The following is a 24,303-nucleotide window of genomic DNA, read 5'->3' on the forward strand; positions in this document are numbered from 1 at the left end:
GGGATGAGGTAATAATTACACAATGTGTTTTACAAATAGAAATAACACAAATGAGTCATTTAAAGTGATTTTTCTTTTCAACATTCATATGTTGACTTGCAATTCTCTCATTTTTTTTAAACAGTTAAGCTGGCCAGGTCACACACACAGAGGTCATTTGGAGCAAGTCCAAGTCTCAGCTCACATCTCAAGTCTACATCCTCATGTATTAAAACAATACACATATCAAGTATCACCTGCTTTCATCAGTTCAGGCCCCTCCGGCTTCACATCGTAACCTCGTGACATCTTTTGCTTGAGTTGTCAGAAAACTGAACAAACCTAAAAAAAAAAAAAAAGTGACTTGATTTCAACTGTTAACCAGGCAAAGAGGAGGCTCATTCCTGCACTGCTGCACTGACAGCACGGATGAAATCGCTGTTTTGCGATTAGTACGAGGTCCTCGCACTCCGGGAAGTCTTGTCGACAGGTGTGTGGGATCATAGACTCTGACTGTGGGTCTTTCACATCATCACTGGATAGTAAATCCAGAGGAATGACAGCATCTGTGCTGTGTGACGGGCTGCACTGACATTCAGAATGAGAGATCACAGTGAACGTTGCACACAAACGCCCCTGCAGGGAGTTATGGGTAGCTGTAACTCTACTATAGAAGAGCCGTCTCCTGTATCTCAACTTCATGTCACGCTGATCTGCGCATCAAGCACCCCCATTAAGTGATGCTGCTCTGATCTGGAGGCAGAGTTTGAGGCAGACATGAAAAGAAGAAGTCCTCTGGATGTTTCTTAAGAGGCTGAGCAGGTTCATATAATAAATTTACCAAAAGCTCCCTTTTCTTCATGTGCGCTAAAACACAGCACTGGTGTTCCCTTACAATACTTTTGCAGTCCCCCTGATCCACAGGAACCCGAGGAAGCCTAGAGGATCGCTGCAGATGCTACAGAGAGAAGGGGCGATGTGACACTTTACATGATATCACCTGGTTATTACACAGCCACTGGCTGAAGCTGCGGCTGCAGATGTGGTCATTGGTCAGACTGTGGTCGCAGTTGTGGTTGGTACAGCAGCTGCACTGTGACGACCCTGCAGTGCTTCTGTCAGATATGAAGGATGTGTTTATACTCCTGTGATTGCTGACCAATAAAACATTTGTCTTGATCTTGATGACTGAAGTCCAGGTTGCAGGTGTTCGGTCTGAAGCTCTGAAGCCATCCACCGGCCCCATGTTACACTTTCGGTTGTATTTGCGTGAAAATGCAAGAGGGGGACGAGTAAACGTGGGGACATGCTGACTCTGTGAATCTAAACAGGCCTTTCCCGTGATCAAACAGCAGCAGTGCCGATCTGACTTCACCCCGCGTCCTTGAGTCATGGACCATTTTAGGAAAGAATCACAACCAGGGGAACACATTGTCTCACAGCTTCCTTTGTTATTCAAAATGTCCCAGCAGCAGCGAGATCAGAGCTCTGGGATTGGACTGGACTGGGTCTGCCCCTGGTTCCTCATGATAAGGGAGGCAGGGACAGTCTGGGGGAATGGGCAGTGCTCCTGGTCTGCTACACTGGCTGTTAACAGCTCAACACTGAGGACTGGCCGAGCACAATACAGCACGAAGCCACTGTGAGAGAGAGAGAGACACTGAGCAACAGGCACAGCCAAGGAGACGGCAGAAACACTCTCCCCCCCAAATCCCCAACTCTGCAGAGAGAGCAGCAGCAGAGGCGCACAAAAGCATTCTTGGCTTTAAAAGAAGAAGAGGGGTGAAAAAAAAAGTTAACAATACGTTGGGCGAGATCATTTACCCGAGATACAAATTCAAGGAGAAAGGCGTGACAGGACGGCGTCAGCCTCGGGTTTATCATCCCTGAAACGTCCCCCCCCCGGCGTACGAAGCGAAGGATCGTAGCGCAGCGCTGCATGAAGGATAAAACCATCCGGAGAAGAAACGAGCAGGACGAGAGCGACAATGAGGATCACGTGGCTGCTGCTGCTGTCTCTCAGTGAGTAGAAGTGAATTCAAGGTGCACGCACACCTGCGCTGCTCCTCGCGGAGACGCTCGCGCAGGATGGCCGGCCGCAGGAAGCTGGCGTGTTCTCTCTGGTGTTTGTGCAGCACGTCTCTGAAGTGTATTATATGATATCTGTGGTTGTTTCTGGGAGTGAAAGCACTGAAAGCGCCAGTGCAGCAGCTTGACTTTACTGATGCTTTAGGGACAGGAGTCAAGACGATGCGCGCGCCGGCCATGTGATGCAGCAACAGGTGCGCACGCACTGTTAGAATAAGGCATCAGAGGAAGAAGTTTCAGGTCTTTAACTGAGTAAAAAGCAGCAATACCTTCATGTAAAGTTAAGAGTACAAGTCCTGCATTTCAAATCTGACATAAGTAAGAATGTGGAGGTGTTGCAGCAGTGTGATGTGGCTGCTGTGGAAGCACCACTCATTACGCAGTGGTGGAGGAAGCATTAAGAGCCTTTACTTACTTTAAAGCACTAACACAGCAAAGGTCTCCATTGCATGCAACAGTCATTCATTCAAAATCCTACTCAGTAGTAAAAATACGCAAGAGTACACAAATATCAAAGTGAAAGTGAAGTGAAGTGTGTAAGATCAGTGTTTTAATGTTGCAGCTGCTGGAGGGGAAACTCATTTTAAATACTTTATACTGTTGGGAAGCTTACTCTACACCAGTGCATGGTGTTTTTTATACCTAGCATAAACATTTTTTGGAAATGTTAATGTGAAAAGTCACTTCTGCTGTGAGATAAATGCAGAGGAGTTAGAATTAAAATGTTTCCCTCTAGACGTAGCGAGGCAGAAGCTTGAAGGAGGGTAAAACTGAAATACTCAGTGAAGTGTAAGTGCCTCGAAACGGTGCTCGAGTACAGTGCTTGAGGAGCTTGAGCGCTGAGTGGACCCTGGCTGTGTTATTTTATTGCATTGTTGGGCTACAGGTGCTCTTCCATGCTGGAGCTAATTTGAACTACTTCTGTTGGGTAGTTTAGTGGTTAATGGCTCCCAGCCTCTCGGGGATGTTGGCTGTATTTGACAAGAAAAAGAATTGAATTATTTACAATTAGATAAATTTAAGAAAATCTGTAGAAACGTGTCTGTTAGAAATATAGTTTTCTTTTTTGTGTGTCTTTTTCATCATCATCAACGCTCAGGTTGCGAAGTGCTTGAGTATTTTAGCAAAAGCACGATCACTATGATATTAAAAGTATTAAAATATTGCTTGTTTCACAGTGACTATCAAGTTAAAGTTAGCCAACCAATTTGTTTTTACTTATCTCCACATCAATGATTTCATTATCCATAGAAAATATCTGCAAACATCCTTTCCTTTACAGTGTAGACAGTACATGAACATACAGTGCGTGTTTCCTCACTTTGCACAGGCCTGTATGATGGATAAAAATCTTTCGTATGCAGCAGTTGCGTCTATATTTTGCCTATGACGTGAAACATATGTGCCACATAGAGGATGCAGTACGAGTTAGTAGAGCTCTGGGAATAAAGGCTGCTTCATGCAGAAAACTCAGGCTTTTTTAATTCATTTGTGGACAAATGCAGGTTCTAAGAGGCACAGGAACATAAGAATCAGTAGATGCTGCCTGGGGAGGAGTGCCAAACTTGAGGCGCGCTGCCAGTCCAAGTCTTTTTGTCTTCCTCTTGTTTCTCAGTGCCTTCAGTTGTGCACAGGGTGAAATCCTCTCACCGAACAGCGTCCGTACTTTGTCTCTTTGTTACTGTTGACCTGCTTGAGATGTGTGCATTCCCACTGTTGCTGTGCGGCCTCTGTGAGATCTGTATGAAACATCTGCCCCTCCACCCCTCACCATCCCATAGTTAAGAACTCCCCAATACTCCCCTCCCTCCAAACACACACACAGAAACAGACACACACAGCAGCTTTTGGAGGAGCCCTCCAATGGCTGTGGCTGAGGACAGAAGGAGCCTGAATAATGAAGTGCCCCCCCTGACCTCCCTCCCTGGCAGAGAGGCGAGGAAAGTGTTTTTCTTTAATTACGCACCTGCCGCTCCCTCGCCACTGCAGTAGGTGGATTCAGATGGGAGGCCTCTCTTTTCCGAGCACGAGAGAAAATCATGTGACACAACCCCAAAACTGAGTCTGAAGGCCGTCAGCACTTTTTCTACAAACAACAGGCCGACGTGTGAACGTGCATCTGTGTCTGTGTGTTTAACAGCCTGTTATCACAAGACGGGTGGAAAGCCGAGAAGAGACATGTGCTGCGTGTTTTAAAGTGACTTTCTGACTATAACTGAGCAGCCTTTTTATTTATATATATATATATATACACACACACACGCACACACACACACACACACACATATATATATATGCAGTTTGCTGTTATGGCTAAAGCAACGGGATCTGAGGTTTTTTCAGCCTTTCTGATCATGAACGCTGGTCACCATTGAACTTCAGGTGTCAGGAAGCTGCATTCATACTGTGACCATACAGAACCAAGGAATTGTTTCTCAGTCTCCAAAAGAGAAACTTATTTCCTTTCACTTGAGTAGCCTTCAGTGCAAGTAAAGTTACATCTCATTAAATACTATTTAAAAGAATAGTGTGACATTTTGGGGGACTGCACTTATTTGCTTTCTTGCTGAAAATTATGATAAGATCCATCCCACTCTCTTGTCTGTGCACTAACTATAAAGCTTGTGCCAGCACCTTAGTTAGCTTAGCTTAGCACAAAGACTGGAAATGGGGGGGGGCAACTAGTTTGTAGCACCTCTACAGCTTGCATGTTACATCTCAAACATCTTGCTTGTGTACTGGCCACACTCTGTATTGCTTCTGGGATCATTACGTGATGCACGCTGACCCAAAAATAATTATCCTCTTGCGTGATCGTTAGAAAAGGAGCAGCCGTAAACACATGTGAACATGTGAATGCACATAAATTCTATCCTTTTAAATATTATTAAAGGGTGATGGAAGATTGCTTCTGTTTAAAACTTCTCACGTTAAACTACAAAAGTGGCAGAATATTGCATTTTTTAAAATGTATGCTTGTCTTTTGTGCCTAAATATATGACCATGGGGACTGACATGCAAGCGTTAGAGGTCTGACCCAAGTGTTCATCAGTCAGTTTGAGGTTTTGTTGTTGCCGTGGTGGTATTCTACCAGCCATCACAGTGGTCATTGTTTGAATGCAGATCAAGCGAGCTGGTCTCGTGCTTCCTGCAGGTAGAATGGACATGTATTAGTCCACTCATAAAGACAACGAGCTACTAGAATTGAAAGATGCTCGGTGAGCTGACTTCCAGTGATGTGACACTGAGTTTAGAATCAAAGATTTAAAATGTGCGTTTGAGGTGAATGATCAAACACTTGAACATTTGGGTCCTGGACTCTAGGAAGAAGGCAGCATCATCGGTTATCAGTCATCGCCAGCACTTCCTAGCCCCCATGCAACCATCTGTCTTGTGTGTTTGTGGGTTCGCGACTTGTCCGTTTCCTACAAGATAAGAGGCGGTCGGGGCTCCCGGCCTGCCCGGACACCGGCAGCCGAGGGAGACGCTGCTCGCTTGGCACACTCGTCTGGTGTCCACGCTGGCTGGCGTACATGGGAGAGAACAGAGAACAATAGATGGGAAAAAAAAACTTTATCAACATCCCAGTTCCCAAGCAGGGTGTGGCTGCAGGAGACGGCCTTGAGCCGCTCTCTCCCACTGAGCTGCAGGGAGGCTTTTCATCCAGCTGGAGGAGAACCAGGCAGGACAGACGCGGACGTATAAATACGTATAAATGATCCGCAGCTAAAGTAAAAAATTATGTTGTGCAAAGTTGACGTAGTTATTCGCTTCAGCAAAACAAAACAAGTCCATCAGCTGTGATTCATTGCAAAGTGAGAGCGTTCTGCTAATCCAATGGATCAGATTAAGTCGTTTAGAAACACTGTTAGCACATTAGCTAACAGCCCACTATACTTTGTGTTTGGATTAAAAAGGACAGAAGGCTTTCCTCTCTCTAATTTGGACGAAGTGACATGATAGAGGCTTGTTACTTGTGTTTCGATGTCTCCAATGAATCACATGGTGTTATTAGGTTTAATTAATGATAAAGATGCTGGAGGTACTCTGCACCCTGTTTGTCATGTTAAGCACTTGTGATACAGGAAGTTAAGCAAGGTGGATCTGGAGCTGATTACAGCTGGATGATACTGCTCATCAACTGTCAGGCTCGACTCAAACAAAGCTCAAAAAAGCAGAAACTCCAAGCAGATGCGACCAGATGTGAGCCATTTGAAGTGAAAATTCAAAGTTGTGACAATGTGAGATAATAGGTTTCAACATTTTTGAGAAGTTTCCTTTCAGTGAAATATCAAATTCAATTCTCCAGTTCAAAATTATTTTGAGGTCTTTTGCCTTAAAATTTTGAAATGTGCTTGAGATAGAGAATATTTAGTCACCTTTGAACTGCAATAGAGACAACTTCAACAGGTTGGTGCATTCAAACACCCTCCAATATCTGATCCATAGTATTTCTCACATCTCACATTACCTTTTCATGACATCCATCTGCTTACAAAAAACAAAAAACTCTTAACTCAATGTCCGCTAACTAGCTTTTTAGAGTTTTTGATCAACAGGTGGAGTTTGTTTAGTTATCATGGGAATAAAATAGTTCAGCGCTTTGCAGATAACAAGCGTCTTACTGCTCAAACACCCTGGACATGAAATAATTGTGCCACTCAAATTCCCGACCTCCCTCACAGACCCCTGAAGGTCTCAGGTGCCCTGTACAGGAAGCGTGGTGCTGTCCAGATGCGGTGGATCTTGTTTTTAAAGGCCAGGCATGGCTGGTATGTGGACGCAGGTTTCCTTCAGGGAGGAACCTCTGCTCTCTGTAAAGCTGAGCGTTTCATCACTGCCTGATGCTCCAGATACAGAGCCACTCGCCTTCACCCCCACTGTGACCTCACACTCCCTCCCTCTACCCAGCATCCCGCGCTGCACACCCAGGTGTCCATTAATCAGGCCTGCGGCTGGTACCGCCACGGACCTTCACTCCCCTCCTCCTCCTCCTCCTCTCCCTCGTCCAGAGCCCCCTCGTTCCTCCCCTCCCTTCATCTTTTCCTCCTCTCTTTCTCAGCACTCTTTTCATCTGCCTCATCACTTTGTGTGAACTCCCCTCGTGGCTCAGGTTGGAGGTAAACAGAAAACATGAAACAAGCCAACACACTGAGCCTCTCCTGATTCTCTTGAATAACTCGTTCCCCCAAAGAAAAAGAAGAAACACTTTTCCAAAATCTTGTTTTTGACATCCCCACCACTGACTTCACCACTTCAGAAAATAAAGTTTTCTATCATTTTCTATGCAAACATTTCATTCTTTATACAGCAACCGTACTGTGAACATACCTCAACTGCCCTCAGCAGCACTCAGTGACAATATTTCACACAGCAAGACCATTTTGCGTTTGATTCCTCCAGAATTTTCTGGATTTGTTGTTTTGTTTTGTTTTTTGCTATCATAAGATTGGTTGTGTGTCATGCTTCTCTGCTGCAGTCCCACTTGCTTTCTGTGCGTCTCACTAACATTACTGCCACAGTAACTAATTCTTGTGGATATTTTGACATAACTAAGAAGTTTAGCAGCTAAGTACAGTATCACAGTACAGTAATTAGAGACATAAACTATCTAACCTTGACTGATATTTGCTAGTTTAACAATTTTAAGATTGGCACACCGTTAACTCTCTGGAGAAACAAGGTTTGGCTCATTCTGGCCAACTGTTTTTCTCTTTGATTAGCACGTTTTTCACTGTCCTTACCTCACATGCATGATATCATTTTACAACACAAACTCAGCTATAGGACTGACTCAATTATTATTGTTATTATTATTATTATTATTATTATTATTATTATTATTATTATTGTTGTTGTTGTTGTTGTTGTTGTTGTTGTTGTTATTATTATTATAAGAACTACTCAATCACTTTTGTCAACTTAACAAACTGCCCGAAACCCTTAATACAGGATAAATGACACAGGTGTCTATATAAATGTGCAGACCCAGACTATCTCTAAATGGTCTTACTGGCTAAGGAGCATGTCAGAGATACTACATTCTGTACTGCTGCACAGAACTGTACTGATACCATATACTCTATATGGAACTGACTGGAGGCCCAGTTCATTTAAGCTATGAGGAGGTGCTGGACAGCAAAGATAGAGCCACAGCCCAGATGGAGGAGGGAAGCAAACAGTGGTGTAACATGCAAACACATGGTACCAGTCTGCAGTGATCACAGCCAGAAGGAGCTGGTTTTCTCCCTCTTACTCTTTTCACTGTGTTAATGTGACAGATAATTCACAAATATTCAAGAAAGAAGTGTATGTTCTTATGATCTATGGGATGTTGATCAATGTCCTAAATGTGAAATTCCATCTTAAATTCCTATTGCTCAGTTTATCTCTAAAGACCAGCGGAGGGGTGTTTGTGTGTGTGTGTGTGTGTGTGTGTGTTTGGGGGGGTTGACAGGGCTCTAACATTGAACTTTTCCCATTAGCACACCCCACAGCTCGTATAAACACACATACCAGTCTGGTTTCCAAGGACAGGGAGTGTGTTGTTTGTGAATAACGTGTGCAAGGGTGCGAGTGTTATTCTGTGTGTGTGTGTGTGTGTGTGTGGTCAGTCATTTCCATGTGGCCGTTAGATTTATGCTGTCTCAAACCCCCTCTTTACTTTCTCTCCTCTCACACCCCCCGCCCCTCTCTCCTCCCTTTCACTTGTCTCTCTTTTATTCCCGCCGAGTGTTTTTACATTCACAGCTCCTCACCTCCCTTCACTGGAGCGCACAATGTAAAGCAAAGACCCCTCCCCACCCCCGCCCGCCAACCCCCTCAGTCTCAGGGAGCTGAACCCCCCCCCCCCTCAATGGGACGGGGATGGGAGCGGCTGAAGCCTAAAAGGCCCTGGCTGCAGCAGGGGTCTGCAGTGAGGGAGTAGCCCACGCTTGCATGGCCGCACGTGGGGCCAGAGGGGCCTTTGTGTGGGCTGTCAGCAAGCTAACAGGGCAGCTTTGTCCCGCCGGCGCTTTGGAGCGACAGCTACATTTATTTATTTACTCTCCTCCGTTTGGCGCGCACAGTGCATGTTCACGCTCAGACGCACATCAATTCAGGGTTACAGTCAGAGCCTGGCAAGCTGGACGGATAAGTGGCTGGATAGGTGGCACGCACACACACACACACACACACACAGATGCACAAATTGTGCCCATATTGCTCACACAATAATCTGGTACCAGCAACAGGCCGGTATCAAGAAGGTGGACATTAATCCTCAAGTGGTAAACCCATTTCCCATTCCTTAGATTTAGCCAATAAAATCACTTGTTTAGGTTTAAGAGAAGATCATGGATTAAAATAAGTATGATAGCAACAACATACGTCAGTTGACTTGTTATGTAACTTAAAATTAGGGCAATGTTGACTTTCAATTTCACATGGGACAAGAAAAGCGGTCTATGTCTTGTATTTGTCTGACCCATCCGTTCACCCCACCTCCTCCACATGTGGACATTCTCGCTCTTTATACGATGGCACCTGACTTCCGTCTCCGCTCCCGCCATAATCACGAAAGCCACTGGAGGTCACTGCCTAACATTAACTGTAAATATAGACCCTAATAACCTGCTTGCAAAGTCGAACAGCACGTTCATGTTTGTAGCTCTGATGACGTGGCATGCAGATGTTTCAGTGCAGGTATGTGGAGTTAGCTAACAGCAGAAAGCATTGTTTTATCTGTAGCTTTGGTATGAAGCTGGAACCAGGATGGAGTGATTGACTTATTGGACCTGGCAGGTAAAGATTGTTTGGGGTGGGTTTCAGTCATTTTAGTAGCATTCGGCCAGTTTCCAGCTATGAAAAGTTACACTATTTTCCAACAATAATGAGGTTATTAGGCTCGGTTTGACTGATAGCTGGTGAGTGTCAAAACCAAATGTCATTTCAGCTTATAAGAAGTTAAGCTTAAGCTTTTCTCCTATTCCAGTTATTATTCTGTTGAAGCTCTGGGATAAAATCAGCGTCGGACCTGGTGAATGCCGGTGTGGTGACACCAACCACATCAACAGTGTTTGCTCGGACAGAGAGCAGTAAAAATGTCCTCCCTGTTCTTCTTTCCCTTCACTCGTACCCCCCCAGTTTCAGCGTGTGTGGGGCCTCGTTCGCGGGGACAGTTATTTACAACATGGCGGTCAGGAAGGGAAGACAATTCGGCCCGTCTCCACCCTCAGGCTACACTGTCATTCTCCTTCAATGCGTACGGATGGCGGTTCTCACACTGAACAGGATGGGGCTGACGCCCGCTGCAGCCAGACAGTGGGACCTCCTGAAGGGAGGGCAGGGAGGCCGAGAGCCCCCCCGACCTCCTCCGGACCTCCACTTAGTCTCAGTGAATGCAGGCCAAACACCGTCACGCTCCGCAGGGTCACCATAGCAGCAGCTTCAAAGGTAGATCAGGTCACCGGGGACACACAAATCTGAGGACATGATATATTTTTGGCACAAAAGATATTTCTCTCTCACTCAACTTAGAAAAATCTGTATTTCATCTTGACTGTGCAAATGTTCCAATTTATTTCTAATTAGATAATTTTTTTTATTCATCGTCTCATCAGTTTGGTGCTTTTTCATAATTTCTTTAGTTTTTAACGACAATATTTCTGCCCACTCAAATCAGATTTTTTCCTGCATCTTTTGTTTTAAAAATTAATCCAAACATTTGCGATGTATATATTTTTATTGTAAATAATTACCTTTAATGGGGATTAGATTGTTGATTACAAAGACAGGATTGATTTTTTGGGGCATTCTGGGGCAACACAACAAGCTTCTGACATACTATCACCTGGTAGTTGTTACGGTTTACATTTTGGCCAACAGCAGCTTATTCACACATCCAGCAGGCACAGAGCAACATTAGCATTCATTTGAAATCGTGTTCGTGTCCACCTGAGGGACATAAGTGCAGCATTCACTCTCCTTTCAGCTCTGGTTTGGTCTCCCCTGTCTCCTGAGAAAAATGTCTGTATCTCCTCAGCTGCTGATGCTGTTGTGGCACAGATTAAACTTACCTTTGGGCCACAGATGATGAGACCGTGCATGTTCCCTCAGGTTAAAATACTGCAACTATCCACCATTTCTCTTGATAAACAGATGTCAGTGTTTCACCCTGAAGACAGATTTCATATTCTTCGTCGTTAACCTTTGCTGTCTGGTGGCTGGTTCTCTCAAAGTTGTGCTAGTGCACAGGAAGCAGCATGTTTTAGGTTTGTGATAAACAGAGGAAGGATGGATAATAATGCACAAGCTCACATCAGATGTATGTTCTGTACCATGGTTACCAGTTTCTGACGCGTACACTCACTGTACGTCAGCGAGGCCTCAAAACTGCCGTTGAGAGGATAGAAAAATCCAGAACCAAACAGGGAAAACAATGGAAACAACAGGAGAATACCAGCTTCAGTCCGTTTCGTTGATTCATATTACAAAATTAGAAATTACAGACGGGGCCGTGTCAACAGAATCGTTTCCCGTCACTGAGGCGAGCCAAGAAAGACGAGCTAGAGAAAGGACAGCAGGTCAGTTCTCACACCCTCTGCTGCTTGACCCTCACACAGTCTGCTGGAGCTGACCACACCCCGAGACGGACAGCACGGCAGCAACACTACAGAGTCTGAAGAAGAGGTTGGACAGTGTAGCAATGTGGCAGTAATGTGCATTGCTGGAAATTTAGTCATTCTTTAAACTTCAGAATTCTCTTAAATGTACGTTTCCATTTAGTTCTGCAGCTCCATTAGATTACTGTTACTGTCATTTTTGTCGAAATTTTAGTTTTAATGGCAGAATTTGAGACAAAAAGGAGAAAGTTCTGTGATACCGTCTGGACTTTTAGTGCTAGGCAGGGTTTCAGTTGAAGGGTTTTTCTCATGTCTTGGATCTTGAGCAGATAACATGCTACTGCTGCTGCAGAACTAAGGCGTATTTTAAGTATTTTAAGTATCGACTGATTGTCTCTGGCACGTTCCTATCTCGTTCTCCCCTCCTTTCCTGCCATTTCTCTGCTGTTTGGTGCTGGACAGGTGCATGCAGTGGCTCTATCAGAGCTTTTTTTGTGTGTGTAAAACACCAGGCCGCACCTGGTGCATTAAAGCTGCACCACATCAATGAGCTAAAAGATGTTAAAACACTCCATGATTTTATTCTTGATGTTAATGTAACTAGTAAAGCAAACCTCTTCAGAGCTAAAGAAGCCAGGACAAAAGGGCAAATGCACTGAATTGACAGGGAGGCAGCGCAAGTGGACTTGACAGACTACAGGTGGTGATGTGTGTGCGGGCGAGCGCGTGTTTTCCCGGAGGCTGCGTGGTGAGGAATGTGTGGGCGAGGTAAAAACAGCCTCGGCGCTGATAGCAGCGGGATCAGTGGGTGCTGTCGCCCGCTAAGAAACAGATGCGTCAGTGACAGCTCGGGTCAGCGGAGGTCACGCCGAACGAGGCGCCACACCTGGGCCAGACATCTCGCAAAATACATCAAGTGTGGTTAGCGGGGAAAGATTCGGTCAGGGCAACAACTTTGGAAAAATACACCGAACTCCCGCCTGTTAACTAAATTCCCCAGATATGATGTCATGTTGGAATTTTTTCCCGCTCCATCGATGACGGATTAATCCGCTCTTTAATGTAGTTCAAAAAACAGCTTTTGCTGATTATTTTGTCTTCATTGGTCCATTCCTGATACTGATAATAAGAGAAAACATCCCAGAATCCAGTGCAGCTGCATCGCACCTTTCCCTCAACCCCTGTTTGTGTTTTTGGCTGACAAAACTCTGACAGGTCGAACACAACAGGTTCAGGGCTTCTATGAAAGCTGCCAAATTATTCTGGCAAAGTGAGGGAAAAGCCCTCGTGAAGCAGATGTTGGAGTGCGTGCTGTGAAAACGCCTCCGAGCAGCAGGCAGCACGTGTACTGCAGAGAGAGCGCTCAGCTCAATCAAAGGAGTCTGACAGGCCTTCTCTCTTAGTAACAGCGTTTATGGCTGATAAGCGATGTGTCTGTGCCTCACAGAGACAGGACAGGCTTGGCTCTACCAGCCTCCACTTGACCAGAACAGAATCTTATCTGCTTCACGCCCGACACCGTCCTAATGCTGCATTCACATGCCATGGGAATTATGACCGGAGTAGCTCCCGAGAGGGAAACTTTTGTTTATGTCTGCGCAAAGAAGCCTGACATGCTCAACATTTGATTTAAATGTGCTGAATGTGTGAACGAGTTGAGAATGAGAAGGAGAATTTGTTGCAGGTATCCATAAACTGGTTTAGCGGTTGAGTGGTATTCTACATTTTCTCACAAGTTACCATGAAAACACAAAAAACATCAAAAATTTGCTACCCCAAATGACCACTGCAGCACCAAATGTGGATAAACGCACCGCTGAAAATAGTAAATAGTAAAATAATATATATTGGCCAGATTTGGGGAAATTTTAGAAAAAAAAAACAAACAAACATACAAAAAAAGTTTATTTGTGAGTTATTTTTGAAGATTCAGTCTTCAGCAGGAAACAAATGCACTTGAAGCCTTCACATTATATTGGAATAGGAACAACCCTTCATCAAGCATAATCTAAACATGCCATTATGACTGTATAGTATCAAGGGGTGGTGTGTTTCCACACGCTGCCATGCTTCATTCTTGACCATTGAGCCAACCAGCCTCGCCTCAGGTCCCTTTAGAAGCTGTTCTGGAGCTTTCAGCTGTATCACATGCCGTCAACAGCAGATTCAGTTTGCTCAACAGAGCTGCACTTGCTACAGTGAACAGTGATGTATGTAGGGACAGTGAACAGACATGCATTCCTGTGCTGCGTAATACAACCCTAGGAGCAAACACTGTACACAACATGTGGACATCTGGAGATGTATATTCGCACCATGCTGGTATTTTTGCATGGTCGAACCTTTAAATCCCAAGGATCACACACCACACACTTTAAAACATCTACATGCAAATGTTCTATTCATAAGAGATCTATCACAGTGACCGATGTCTGTTTTCAGAGCTACTTAATAAGTGTTTGGTACAGTTGTGGACAGGCTGTCCACTGTGATGAATTCTGTAGAGTCAGGAAAAAACACATTTGAGAATCTAAAACAACACAGTGTGGTTTAGAAAGTTACTGTCAATAAGGTAAAGAAATAACCTCCAACATGTTCAAACATGATTGTGATCCTCTGGCTCTCCTCTCAGCTGTGGCTGCGTCTGGATGTGGGTGGAGGTCAGAAAGTGCGGGGGGGTTGGGGGAGTGGGTAAGGCCATTGTTCTCTGGCCGCGGAGTCAAGCGAGGATTGTTCACGGGGCACTCAAAACAGGCCGCGGTCGCGGGCGTGGCGCTTCCAAGTTAATTGTGTGCGGCATCCTGTCCTGGTCACTATAAATAGAGAAACAGAAGAAGATGGAGTTCTGTGGCCGAGGCCCGCAGCTGTCCGACCCACGGGAGTCCACAGGAACCCCGGGAGCAGAGGTCCACATAGCTCAGCGTTACACGAAAAGGGAGCTGGTGGAGACCAAAAACAGAGCAGGAAACACAACTCCAAATGAATACTAACGCTGCATGTCTGCTGGATGTGTCACTCGTTTGCCAACACGCTCATTACAATAATATCAATAATGTGACTTCGTCCCTCAGGAGGCCAAGAAAAATCAGTTAATGAAGGGTTACGCAAGTTTTAGCCTCTGATTTTGTATATTGTCATGTTGTTATGTTTAGTAGCATGCTGTATGCAATCATCATGTTTTTTTTTTTCCCTTTTAGGCTTCCTATTTCACAGTGTGTGTTCAGATGATACCAGCCAGAGTGCTGTTCCTGCCTCGAAGGATGCGGTTTCTGTTTCGCCAGCACCAACGGGTGTTTCGCCTGCTGCCAGCGCAGCCGTGACGAAGCCGACTGTTGACGCTCAGCCCAAGATGGGTGGCGCAACCGCAGCACCAACAGCTGATGACAGCAGCAAGAAAAACACAGGCACCAACACCCCGCAGGCACCAACACCCACACAGCCAACTGCTGTGACCACCACGCCCGCTATCGCAGTGATTGCCGCGTCCAACCCGGTGGTCAATCCAGACCCCAAGCAACCACAAGCCCAGCCTGTCACAAACAACCCGGCAGCACTTCTCACAAGCATCTCTGGTGGCACCTCGACTGTAGCGCGTCATGCCACTCCTGCTGCTGCTACCCCCAGCCCAGCCAAGATTGCGACCACAGTTGCAACAGCTGACAGCAGCCGCAGCTTAGTGGTATCCCCCTACGCCGCCACAATATCAACTCCTGCAGCATCTTTGCTCGGTACGACCGCCGGGACTGTAGCGCCTGCCAGTCTGCCAGGAACCGCTGCTCCTGACGTGACAACCAAGATCCCAAAGGTCGCCACAGATGCCCTTACAACAGGGCAACAGACAGCGGTTCACACCACCAGCACCTCCAAGACGAGCCAGGAGGTCGGCAATGGAGGTCAGTTCCCCTGTCAATCCCCTGGATAGCAGTATGAAAATAACACACCTGATGGGAACTAAAATGTTGAGGGTTCATTAAAAAAAAAAAACACAAAAACAACTAATTGCACAGGTCAACCTAATTCATACAAACAAGATCAATTCAGCAGTAGAAATCAGAGGCAAAAATCTGAACTGAAATGCGTTTCTTAGCGACCACACGTTCAGCACCACTCGTGGTGTACGAGAGACTGTGCCCATTGGCCAAAATGACTGTGACGGTCAAAGTTAAAACATTTACAGGCCACGTCTGACACACCACCTGCCCACCTTTAATGTACAGGGTCACTGATTGGCTCTAAAGGATGCACATCACTGTCTGGGGATGATATCTTTAAAGTCGTCATTGTCTTCTCATTGAAGGTAGCGAGAAAACTGTGATAGCCACAAGCCAGGGGCAGCCAACGTCAAGGGCCCCGGAGCCAGCTGGGAACGCTGGGACCACCGGCACCCCCTCCACCCTGACAAAGGCAGGACCTCCTCCAGCAGAGACCACCGGTAGCAAAGCTGGAACCACGCTCCTACAAACCACCCCCGCCACCAGCATCACCACCACCATCACCACCAGAACCGACGCAGCAGCTCAGCCGAAGATGTTCTCGGTAAGACGAAGCCTTCACTCCACATGAACACATCACACAAATGGCTCTCGCGCTCTCAGAGGCTTTTGACTGACGTGCTTGTCTTCTCACTTTTTTCTGCAGTACTCCCTAAACAGCGGACACGAGGTAAGTTTTGCTTTCGAGTTTTGTATCTTGAAATCTGTTACAGCCGTCAGGCCGCTTCTATTCACATTAGCAGATGTGATAATAAACACAGTCCCTGCTCTGACTCTCATCAAGCCTCTGCTATTGTCCTGTCCGCGGGAGGCCGGCCCACACCCTTTCCACTCTTTTCTTCGCTGACATTTACTCCCAAGAGTCCCTCCAGTTTAAAGATTTCGGTGAACTGCGACATCCTGCAGGAAAAATAAGAACAATTAGATGTGTTTTTCTTTAAATGCTGCACCATCATGTCCTCTCAGGGCGCTGCGGCTTCGACACCAGTCATTACAGGCTAATGCATGTATTGCATTGTGTTGATCTTATGGTAAGGCAGTAAGAAAAAGTCAAAATGAAATTATTATTATTTCAAAACTAGATTGCTAACCATCACATTTTAGCATATACCACGGTGCTGTGAGATTGTAATGTAAGATCTAAGAACTACCAATCAGATAAGCACCAATCAGAAGCATAACTGGAAGATCAGAGGTGGACGTAAGTAGTGTTTCGCTCTGGTACCAAGTGAAAGTGGGGGTGCGTTTAAGCATCAATGGTAGAGCCACACGTTTGTGAAAAGGCTGGTGGTGTTCTGCATTTCTCAACAAATCTCATGTGCAGACCAAACCAACAATGAACGTGTCGACCAACATGCACTGTGTGTGTATTCAAAGCCTGATTTATCCTCTTCCTCTGAGCCGTTGAGCTCCATTGTTGTCCAAAAACTATTAAAAACACATCAATGGGCCACACTGTTACACTGGGTGACATGTTCCATTATTACCATGACACACACACACACACACTGTACTTTACTTTGACTCAGTCCATCAAAATAAACTACAATGACTAGATGTTTTAAGATTATTATATATTTGTGACCAGCTTTTAAAGTTGCATTAGTTTTTTCTACCACCCGGGGGCAGCAGAGCAATTTATGAACACAACAGTGACATATTATCACCTCGCAAAGCTACTAAGGTGAGCAACCAGTCGCTCATATACACATCCATCAAACAGGAAGCAACAGTTGCATTCATCTGGAGTCATGTTTGCGATGAATTGATGTCCAATAGTCATCCTTCTTTTATCTCTGTTTTGGTCTCCATGGTGTTGCTTGCTGTAATGCACATGTTGTAAAGTGGCGTGTAGCAGAATTGTTCAATGGTAGATGAACAAGAAAATGTGTAAAATGTGACGATAGCAGCTAGAAGTGATGGACAAAACCCGCAAAGACGAGAAAACACGCAAAAGAAAAGTGCAAAACAAACAAACAAAATCTTTAAATTAATCAGAGATATGAAAGTACAATATTTCATTAAGAACATAGCAGAAAAAAAACAGCAGTTCCCACCACTGGAGGAGGCTCGGGGTGGATCTCTGAGCCGTCTGTGTTTCCAGCACCAGGACAGGAAGCACTGAAGCGCTCCAGAAAAAAAAAAAAAGATTCCAGTCACTGGGTGGAAAAAGTGTCTTAGTGGGAACCCTTCCTGCCTTTCACTAGTTTCCTACATTCCCACACCTCTTTCATATACTCACCCTCTCCCTCTGACTGCCTACACAGCTGTGCTGTTCCATAATCCACCAGAAATAATCCCCAACATCACAACGCAGGAGGATATGAGCTCACCTTTGACCTTCCTGTCTGAGCTCTGACAGTACAGCAGAGGCTCATCAGCTCACAAATTCACTCTAGGAAAGTAAAACGTGATGTGGCGTTGGTTGATTTATTATGTAACGAGGTGTTTACAGACGTGTGGTTTTACCTTCAGAAAGAGGAGGAGAAAGACCTGGTGGAGGTGTGCAGGCGGCTGATGGTGAATTTGCAAGACGGAAACTGCACCCTGACGTGGCGGCACCACAATGGCAAAATCCAGTTTGACCGCGTGGAGATAAACGGCAAAGGTAAAGCACCGTCCCCCCCTTGGAAAAGTGCTGTTTGTCACTTTAAATTGAAGTTCAACAGAATTCTCTATCTGCACTCAAATGAACTGAAATCCATCTTACAGTGAAAACCACCCTGGCCACCCAGTACTATGAGGAAATCACCAAGGTGAGGGATAATGTATGGATCTATTATCACTACAAGTGTTCGCGTGGTGCATCAACTTCCACACTAACAGGCGCTACGAAGTGACATGAGCTGTGTTTTCCACTCCAAGAAACCAACAGATAACAAAACCCTGATCGCCATCCTGGCCTCCAGCGGAGCTCTGCTGATCATGATCGTCATCCTGGCCGTGTGCGCCTCCCACCACCGCAAGCCCTACAATGAGAACCAGGTGGGTGAGGAGCTCAGACGCAGCAAAGCGTCCCCCAGGGGCCCCTCCTAAAGGCCCTCTCCTTCACACGACTTGCACTTCTTTTTGTCATTGTGCCCGTGGGCACAGAATGTGCTCCCCTGATGTCGCCATCTAGTGGTTGGTTGCTATATGATTTTTATTTGTGGCCCTGCCACACATGCCGAAACAAGCTTCTCCCTGATCATCACATTTATGCAGGAAAATAAGTAAAAGTGTAGCTGTAAGATGTACAAATGTCAACACATCATATGACATGACTTCACACGTTTAAAGTAGCTTTACATATACAGCAAAAACATGACGAGTAAACAGAGCAGAGAAAATGCACATCTTCCCCTGGGAAAAGGAAGTAAAGCTCAGGTACGCTTTGTAAAATAAGACTTCTTGTCGTACATGAGACCATATTTACTCCACTAACAACATGTTAAAATTAGGAAGATGGAGAAAAGGAATTATAACAGCCCCCACAGCCTTCACTGAATCCACATTTGCTGCGGCTCACTCTCATGCACACTCTAATGACTGAACATTCAGAACTTCCATAGGAATAAATGTAAATGTAATAAATGCATTGACTCTATGTTTACACTGTTAAATAACTTGAGATTAAACTTGAAATTCAAAGTTTCTGAACATGTGGAGAGCAGAGACGCTGCACGTAGAGACTAGTGCTCGTAAGAATGCAAACACAGCAGCACTTCATGAGTGAGTTATTACAGACATCCATGTCAATGTTTGAAGAGCTTTGAAAGTGATGAACGTATATTCTGGAAAGGTCTAAATTCCTGGAAAACAGTGAATCTTTAATGGTGACTCCTGACATAAGTTAAGAAAAACTCCCCTTAACTCATGTGACCTGGGCCTATAGTTCAGAATAATGGCCGACTCTCTAGATCCTGTCTCAACAGCAATTACTTCATAACAGAATAAAAGAAATGTTTCAACTTCAACAAATCACATGAAGCCACTTTCAAAACGGATGTAATCTGAGCATCTTTTAGAGATTTTCCCCTTTTAATCTCTACAGCAACACCTGACGGAGGAGCTGCACACCGTGGAGAACGGTTACCACGACAACCCCACGCTGGAGGTGATGGAGGTGCAGCCGGAGATGCAGGAGAAGAAGGTGGCGCTGAACGGAGAGTTCAACGACAGCTGGATCGTCCCCATCGACAACCTGCTGAAGGAGGACATACCCGACGAGGAGGACACTCACCTGTAGAGACAGAGCGGGAGGAGAGGAAGAGGAAGAGGAAGAGGGACAGGAAGAGGAAGAAGACAGCGATAGGACCTGGCTAGTTCCAGCCACACCAAAACAAACACCAGCCCTGCCCACTCACCTCCCACTGCTGACCCTGGGACCCCCGTCCCTGTAGCCAGAGAAGACTTCCTCACACAGAAATACACCCTATAGAACACACAAGCTGCACATTAATGTCTGTCTGCTTGATTTCTTCCTACTGCGCTTTGGTATGAAAAAGAAGTGAGGATAAAAAATGAGACTTCGGGGAGAAATTCTACGCAGTGGCGTGGAAAATTAAACATCCACTAAATCAATCACTGTTGTGCCTGTACTCAAGTTTTTATAGAGATATTTGATAAGTGTGACTTCCTGCAGAGCACAGTTCAAAATTTGTCTTTCTAAAAACTTAAAAAGTGCCCCAAACTTCTTTTGCTGTTCTCAGACAAGAGCTGTTTCGTACACAAGCATCTGTAAATAGAATATTTTTCTGTTATTTCCTGAAAGCGAGAAGCGAGGAGGCGCCCGGGGTTGATGGAAGCTCTGCTCTGGAGGTCGAAACAGGAAGAAGATCAGAGAGGTAACAGCAACGTCAGCTGCCTCGGCAGTTTTAGTGTTACTAACTTAGATGACCTCGGGATACTTCAAAGCGTCCCGGTGATTTTCCACTAGTGCGTGTTGGCGATGAGGGAGCCGCCGGTAACTGGTGCAACTAACCTTATTCATAAAAGAGTGTCCAGAGAGGCCCTGCTCCAGGCACATCGCTCTGTAGAAACAAGACAAACGAGGGGTTTTCATCCACAGCGCCACATGCCGACCTGAGGGCGTCCGGAAAGCCTGAGGGGACGTAGCACAAGTATATTTCGTATTGTGATTTCTTTTTGTCTGTCGATACGTGATCATCGCTTAAAGTTGTTTTCATGCGATTGTGCAGCAATCGAGGGAAAAGGCCTCAGAGAAATCTTGGATTTCCATACATGGAGGAGATCGCTCTGTATTCTCAAGAGAAAAATCAGCTATTTAATTTAAAAAAAACATTATTTAAACGCCTCATTTTGAAACTCAACAGATAATTCCAGTTTCTTTTCCATCTTAGCTCTTATTTATGTAGCTTTTCCTGATATAAGAACATTGCGCTCAGCAATGAGATGATGAGGTGAGAAATACAAGCAGCCAGGCAATAAGCCAGGCAACAGTCTAATCAGATTACTGGAGGGTAAAGTGAAGGTGAGCCATCCTAAATGTCTCCAGTAAACCCTAATAGCAAAGGAAAACTGTGCGCACGCAACTATGGTGAGTGTAATGGGTCAAATTTAAACCAGGGCTCCTTTCACTAATGTGATTTGTGAGCTCTGCTTACACAAACGACAGTTCCACAGGCTGCAAACACGGCATCGAATTGATGAGCGACGGCAGTCAAAGTTAGAGTGAGACAACGCAAGAAGAAAACACAATATTCCTTCTTAGAAGTTACAAGTTCAGCTCATAACCAATTAAACAGACCGTCGGTTACTACAGGGTATTGCTTCTTTCTTATAGGGTGGCATAGGCATGGGTGACTAACCATTTAATAATATTAGTAAGACAGGAAGTAAACTTCACCAGCAGCCTCATGAAAATGAAAGACGGAGAGAACCGTGCGAGCTGGAGGTAAACATCATGCTTCATTAATCTGTATTTCCTGCCTGTGGCCGCTGCTCAGCTAAAGTTACGCAGTCTCACTTTAAAGAAAATGATCTCGGACACTTTGTGTAATAACGCTACCGTTTGTTTTTACTTCCAAATAAGTTTGTCTGGCTGCTCCTGTTTCACGCTCTGTTGGACTGGACTGTGCGATGATTACTGACAGGAGTGATGGAAAAACGACTAAAATAACAGGTTGTAATCATCCTGAACCCGAGAGCCATAAACATTTCTGTCTCTGATTGGCTGTTACAAGTCCGCATTTTATGAGAGCCAAACTGCACAACAGGAAGAGGTTTTCCAGTCTTTCCAGGACCGCGACAGATATACTTTGCTATTCTGACATTTGCATCAAGTGATTTAAAAGAAATGCCGGAAAAGCTCCACAGTCAGTCAATTATTGGAAAAAAGAATAATAGTGGATGGAGGCTGATAACTAAACTGGTGCACCTCTGAAGTGAACACTGTACATAGTTTTTTTTTCCTCTCACTGTTGCTGGAGAGGTGTAATCATCAACACTTTAAGACTTGATATTAAAACCCTCCCAGCAGAACCTGAGCACATCTTTTTTAAAAGTTCAGTTTAATAATTTACTTCCCTTTAAACCAATTAAGAAGTTAATATATATATTTACTTATATACAAGTGAATCCATCACCTTGGGCACTCCAATCCAACTTTTTTTTTTATTGTGTTTGTGTGTCTACAATTTCACTTTTATTATAGCTGTGCCATTTTCACCAAAGTACGTTACCAGTATTTTATGTATTTATGGTTTGTTTGCTGCTGAAGGCAAACAACAGGGGTCTGACACACTGGATGCTGTAAATTGTCGATGGCCTTGGCGGTCATGTTGTTCTACCTGTTCAGATTTGCAAATAAAGGAATGTTTTTCCACTTTGGTTCTGTTGTTTTCATGTTCTGTGCAGTAGTATCTGTATATGGCCACTAGGGGGCAGAGACAACACAGAGAGCGCAGTTAAGAAACTTGAACAAAATACAATCTTTATTCATTATATACATTACATACAATGCAATACTACAAGGCTTTCTACACATTCACTGTATCCACAGAGTAGTGCTAACTGATCTGAGAGTACCAGCCTTAAACTCCTGAGTCCCACCCAGGGGTCGAGAAAAGGGCAAGATGGAAAGAACAAAAAGGAGAAAATTAAAAAATAACATTTCATCCAGCAAACATTATTGTGTGGAGGACATTTACCCTAAAACAGCAAAAGGAAAAGTAGTATTTGGCATTGTGTTATTTTTTTTTATTTTTATTTTTTAAACAAAGGTGCTTTCAATTAATCTTTTAAAACACAGTTTTCGTCTGGCACAAAACAAAAAGAAATGCTACAGCAAGCATGATGAGCCCTAAGTGTCAAAATACAATAAATTACCCCTCCTATAGCATAGATGCACAATTTTTTTGCTGTGGTGTTTTTTTTTTTTTTTTGTTAATCACCGGTCTGTTTCTTCTTTGTCGTTGTCAGGGCAGCAGAAGTCTGGGCAAGACATACATGAACAGATCACCCTCCAACAAAACACACATTAATGCACAAAATGACCAAATTTCCAACAACTATCGAGCAAATTGCTGCCAGCTTTACTTTCCTCCACTGATGAATTCAGGGAATGAAATGTTGTCGTCTGCCATCCCCTGCTGACGCTGTCTGAGATATCTAGAATGTGGACTGTTGGAAACTGCTCATCACAAACACAGAGACTTACAGTGATAATAGGTGCAGCGGCAGAGCACCCACAATCACAGCAAACGACATCCTGAGGAGATCTGACATTTCAGAAAACAGTGCACTTAATGGAAGGTTCGCTGTTGTAGCACATCATGGATTTAAAACCACAAAGCGCGTGAGGCAGTGAGGCCTCCCGGCTGAATTCACCAGATACAGCTCCCACATTAAGTGCATCCGCTGTAGAGCATCAAACATTTGTAGTTTGTAGGCAATAAGAAGCTCATGGCTGACACTTAAAGGACCATACCGCTGGTTTTTGCTCAGCTAATCTCTGCATATTTGCTACAAATCACGCATCCTTGAGGGAATAGTGGGCAAGAAAGTGAATAAGTGCATGTTCCCAGATTTCCAACAGTCAGATCTGAAGGTTGACACCACTCTCATGTCTGTGGGCTAAATATAAAGCTACCGCCAACAGGTGGCTACCTTAGCATTAAGACTGGAAAAATGCTAAACAGCTAGCCTGGCTCAGGGGAAAGGTTACAATATCCACCTCTCAGCAAATCTAAAGCTCGCTAATTAACATGTTAAATCTTTTTTGTTTAATCCGCACAAAAACGGGGGTGTACAAGCTGTGTTTTTACAGGAGTTATGCACCTCTACTGCCATACTGAATATACTCTGGCTCTGCACTACAACTCCCTTAAGGCTTGTTGTCGGGTTACCAGCAGATTGCAGCGTGTTAGCTTTAGAGGGGTCAGAAGGCAGACAGAGCCAGGCTATATGTTTCCCTGTGTCCAGTCTTGATGCTAAGCTAAGCTAGCTAGCCGTTAGCGGTAGTTTTATATTTGGTGGACGGACATGAGTGGTACTGATCTCCTCAGCCAGATCTCAGCACTTCCTCTAACACGACTGCCATCAATACTCCAGAGCATACCACAGTCTTTCCCCTGCATTCCACACAGCAGCTGGTTTCAGTTGACTTCAGCACCAAGCAACAAATCAATGTTTGGTTG

At 44.8% G+C, this 24,303-nt stretch overlaps 1 protein-coding gene across 1 annotated transcript; it reads left to right on the forward strand.

Moving 5' to 3' along the window:
- The first annotated feature begins 1,553 nt into the window (after window positions 1-1,553).
- podxl (podocalyxin-like) lies at window positions 1,554-22,495 on the forward strand. The gene is made up of 8 exons (XM_041964103.1): window positions 1,554-2,001; window positions 14,870-15,565; window positions 15,970-16,208; window positions 16,311-16,334; window positions 18,140-18,272; window positions 18,377-18,420; window positions 18,530-18,649; window positions 19,698-22,495. The coding sequence occupies exons 1-8, from the start codon at window positions 1,968-1,970 to the stop codon at window positions 19,890-19,892; spliced, it is 1,485 nt and encodes a 494-aa protein (XP_041820037.1). The 5' UTR covers window positions 1,554-1,967; the 3' UTR covers window positions 19,893-22,495.
- Window positions 22,496-24,303: the final 1,808 nt, after the last annotated feature.

The sequence above is a fragment of the Chelmon rostratus genome, chromosome 22 (genome assembly GCF_017976325.1).
Source record: "Chelmon rostratus isolate fCheRos1 chromosome 22, fCheRos1.pri, whole genome shotgun sequence".
NCBI lineage: Eukaryota > Metazoa > Chordata > Actinopteri > Chaetodontiformes > Chaetodontidae > Chelmon > Chelmon rostratus.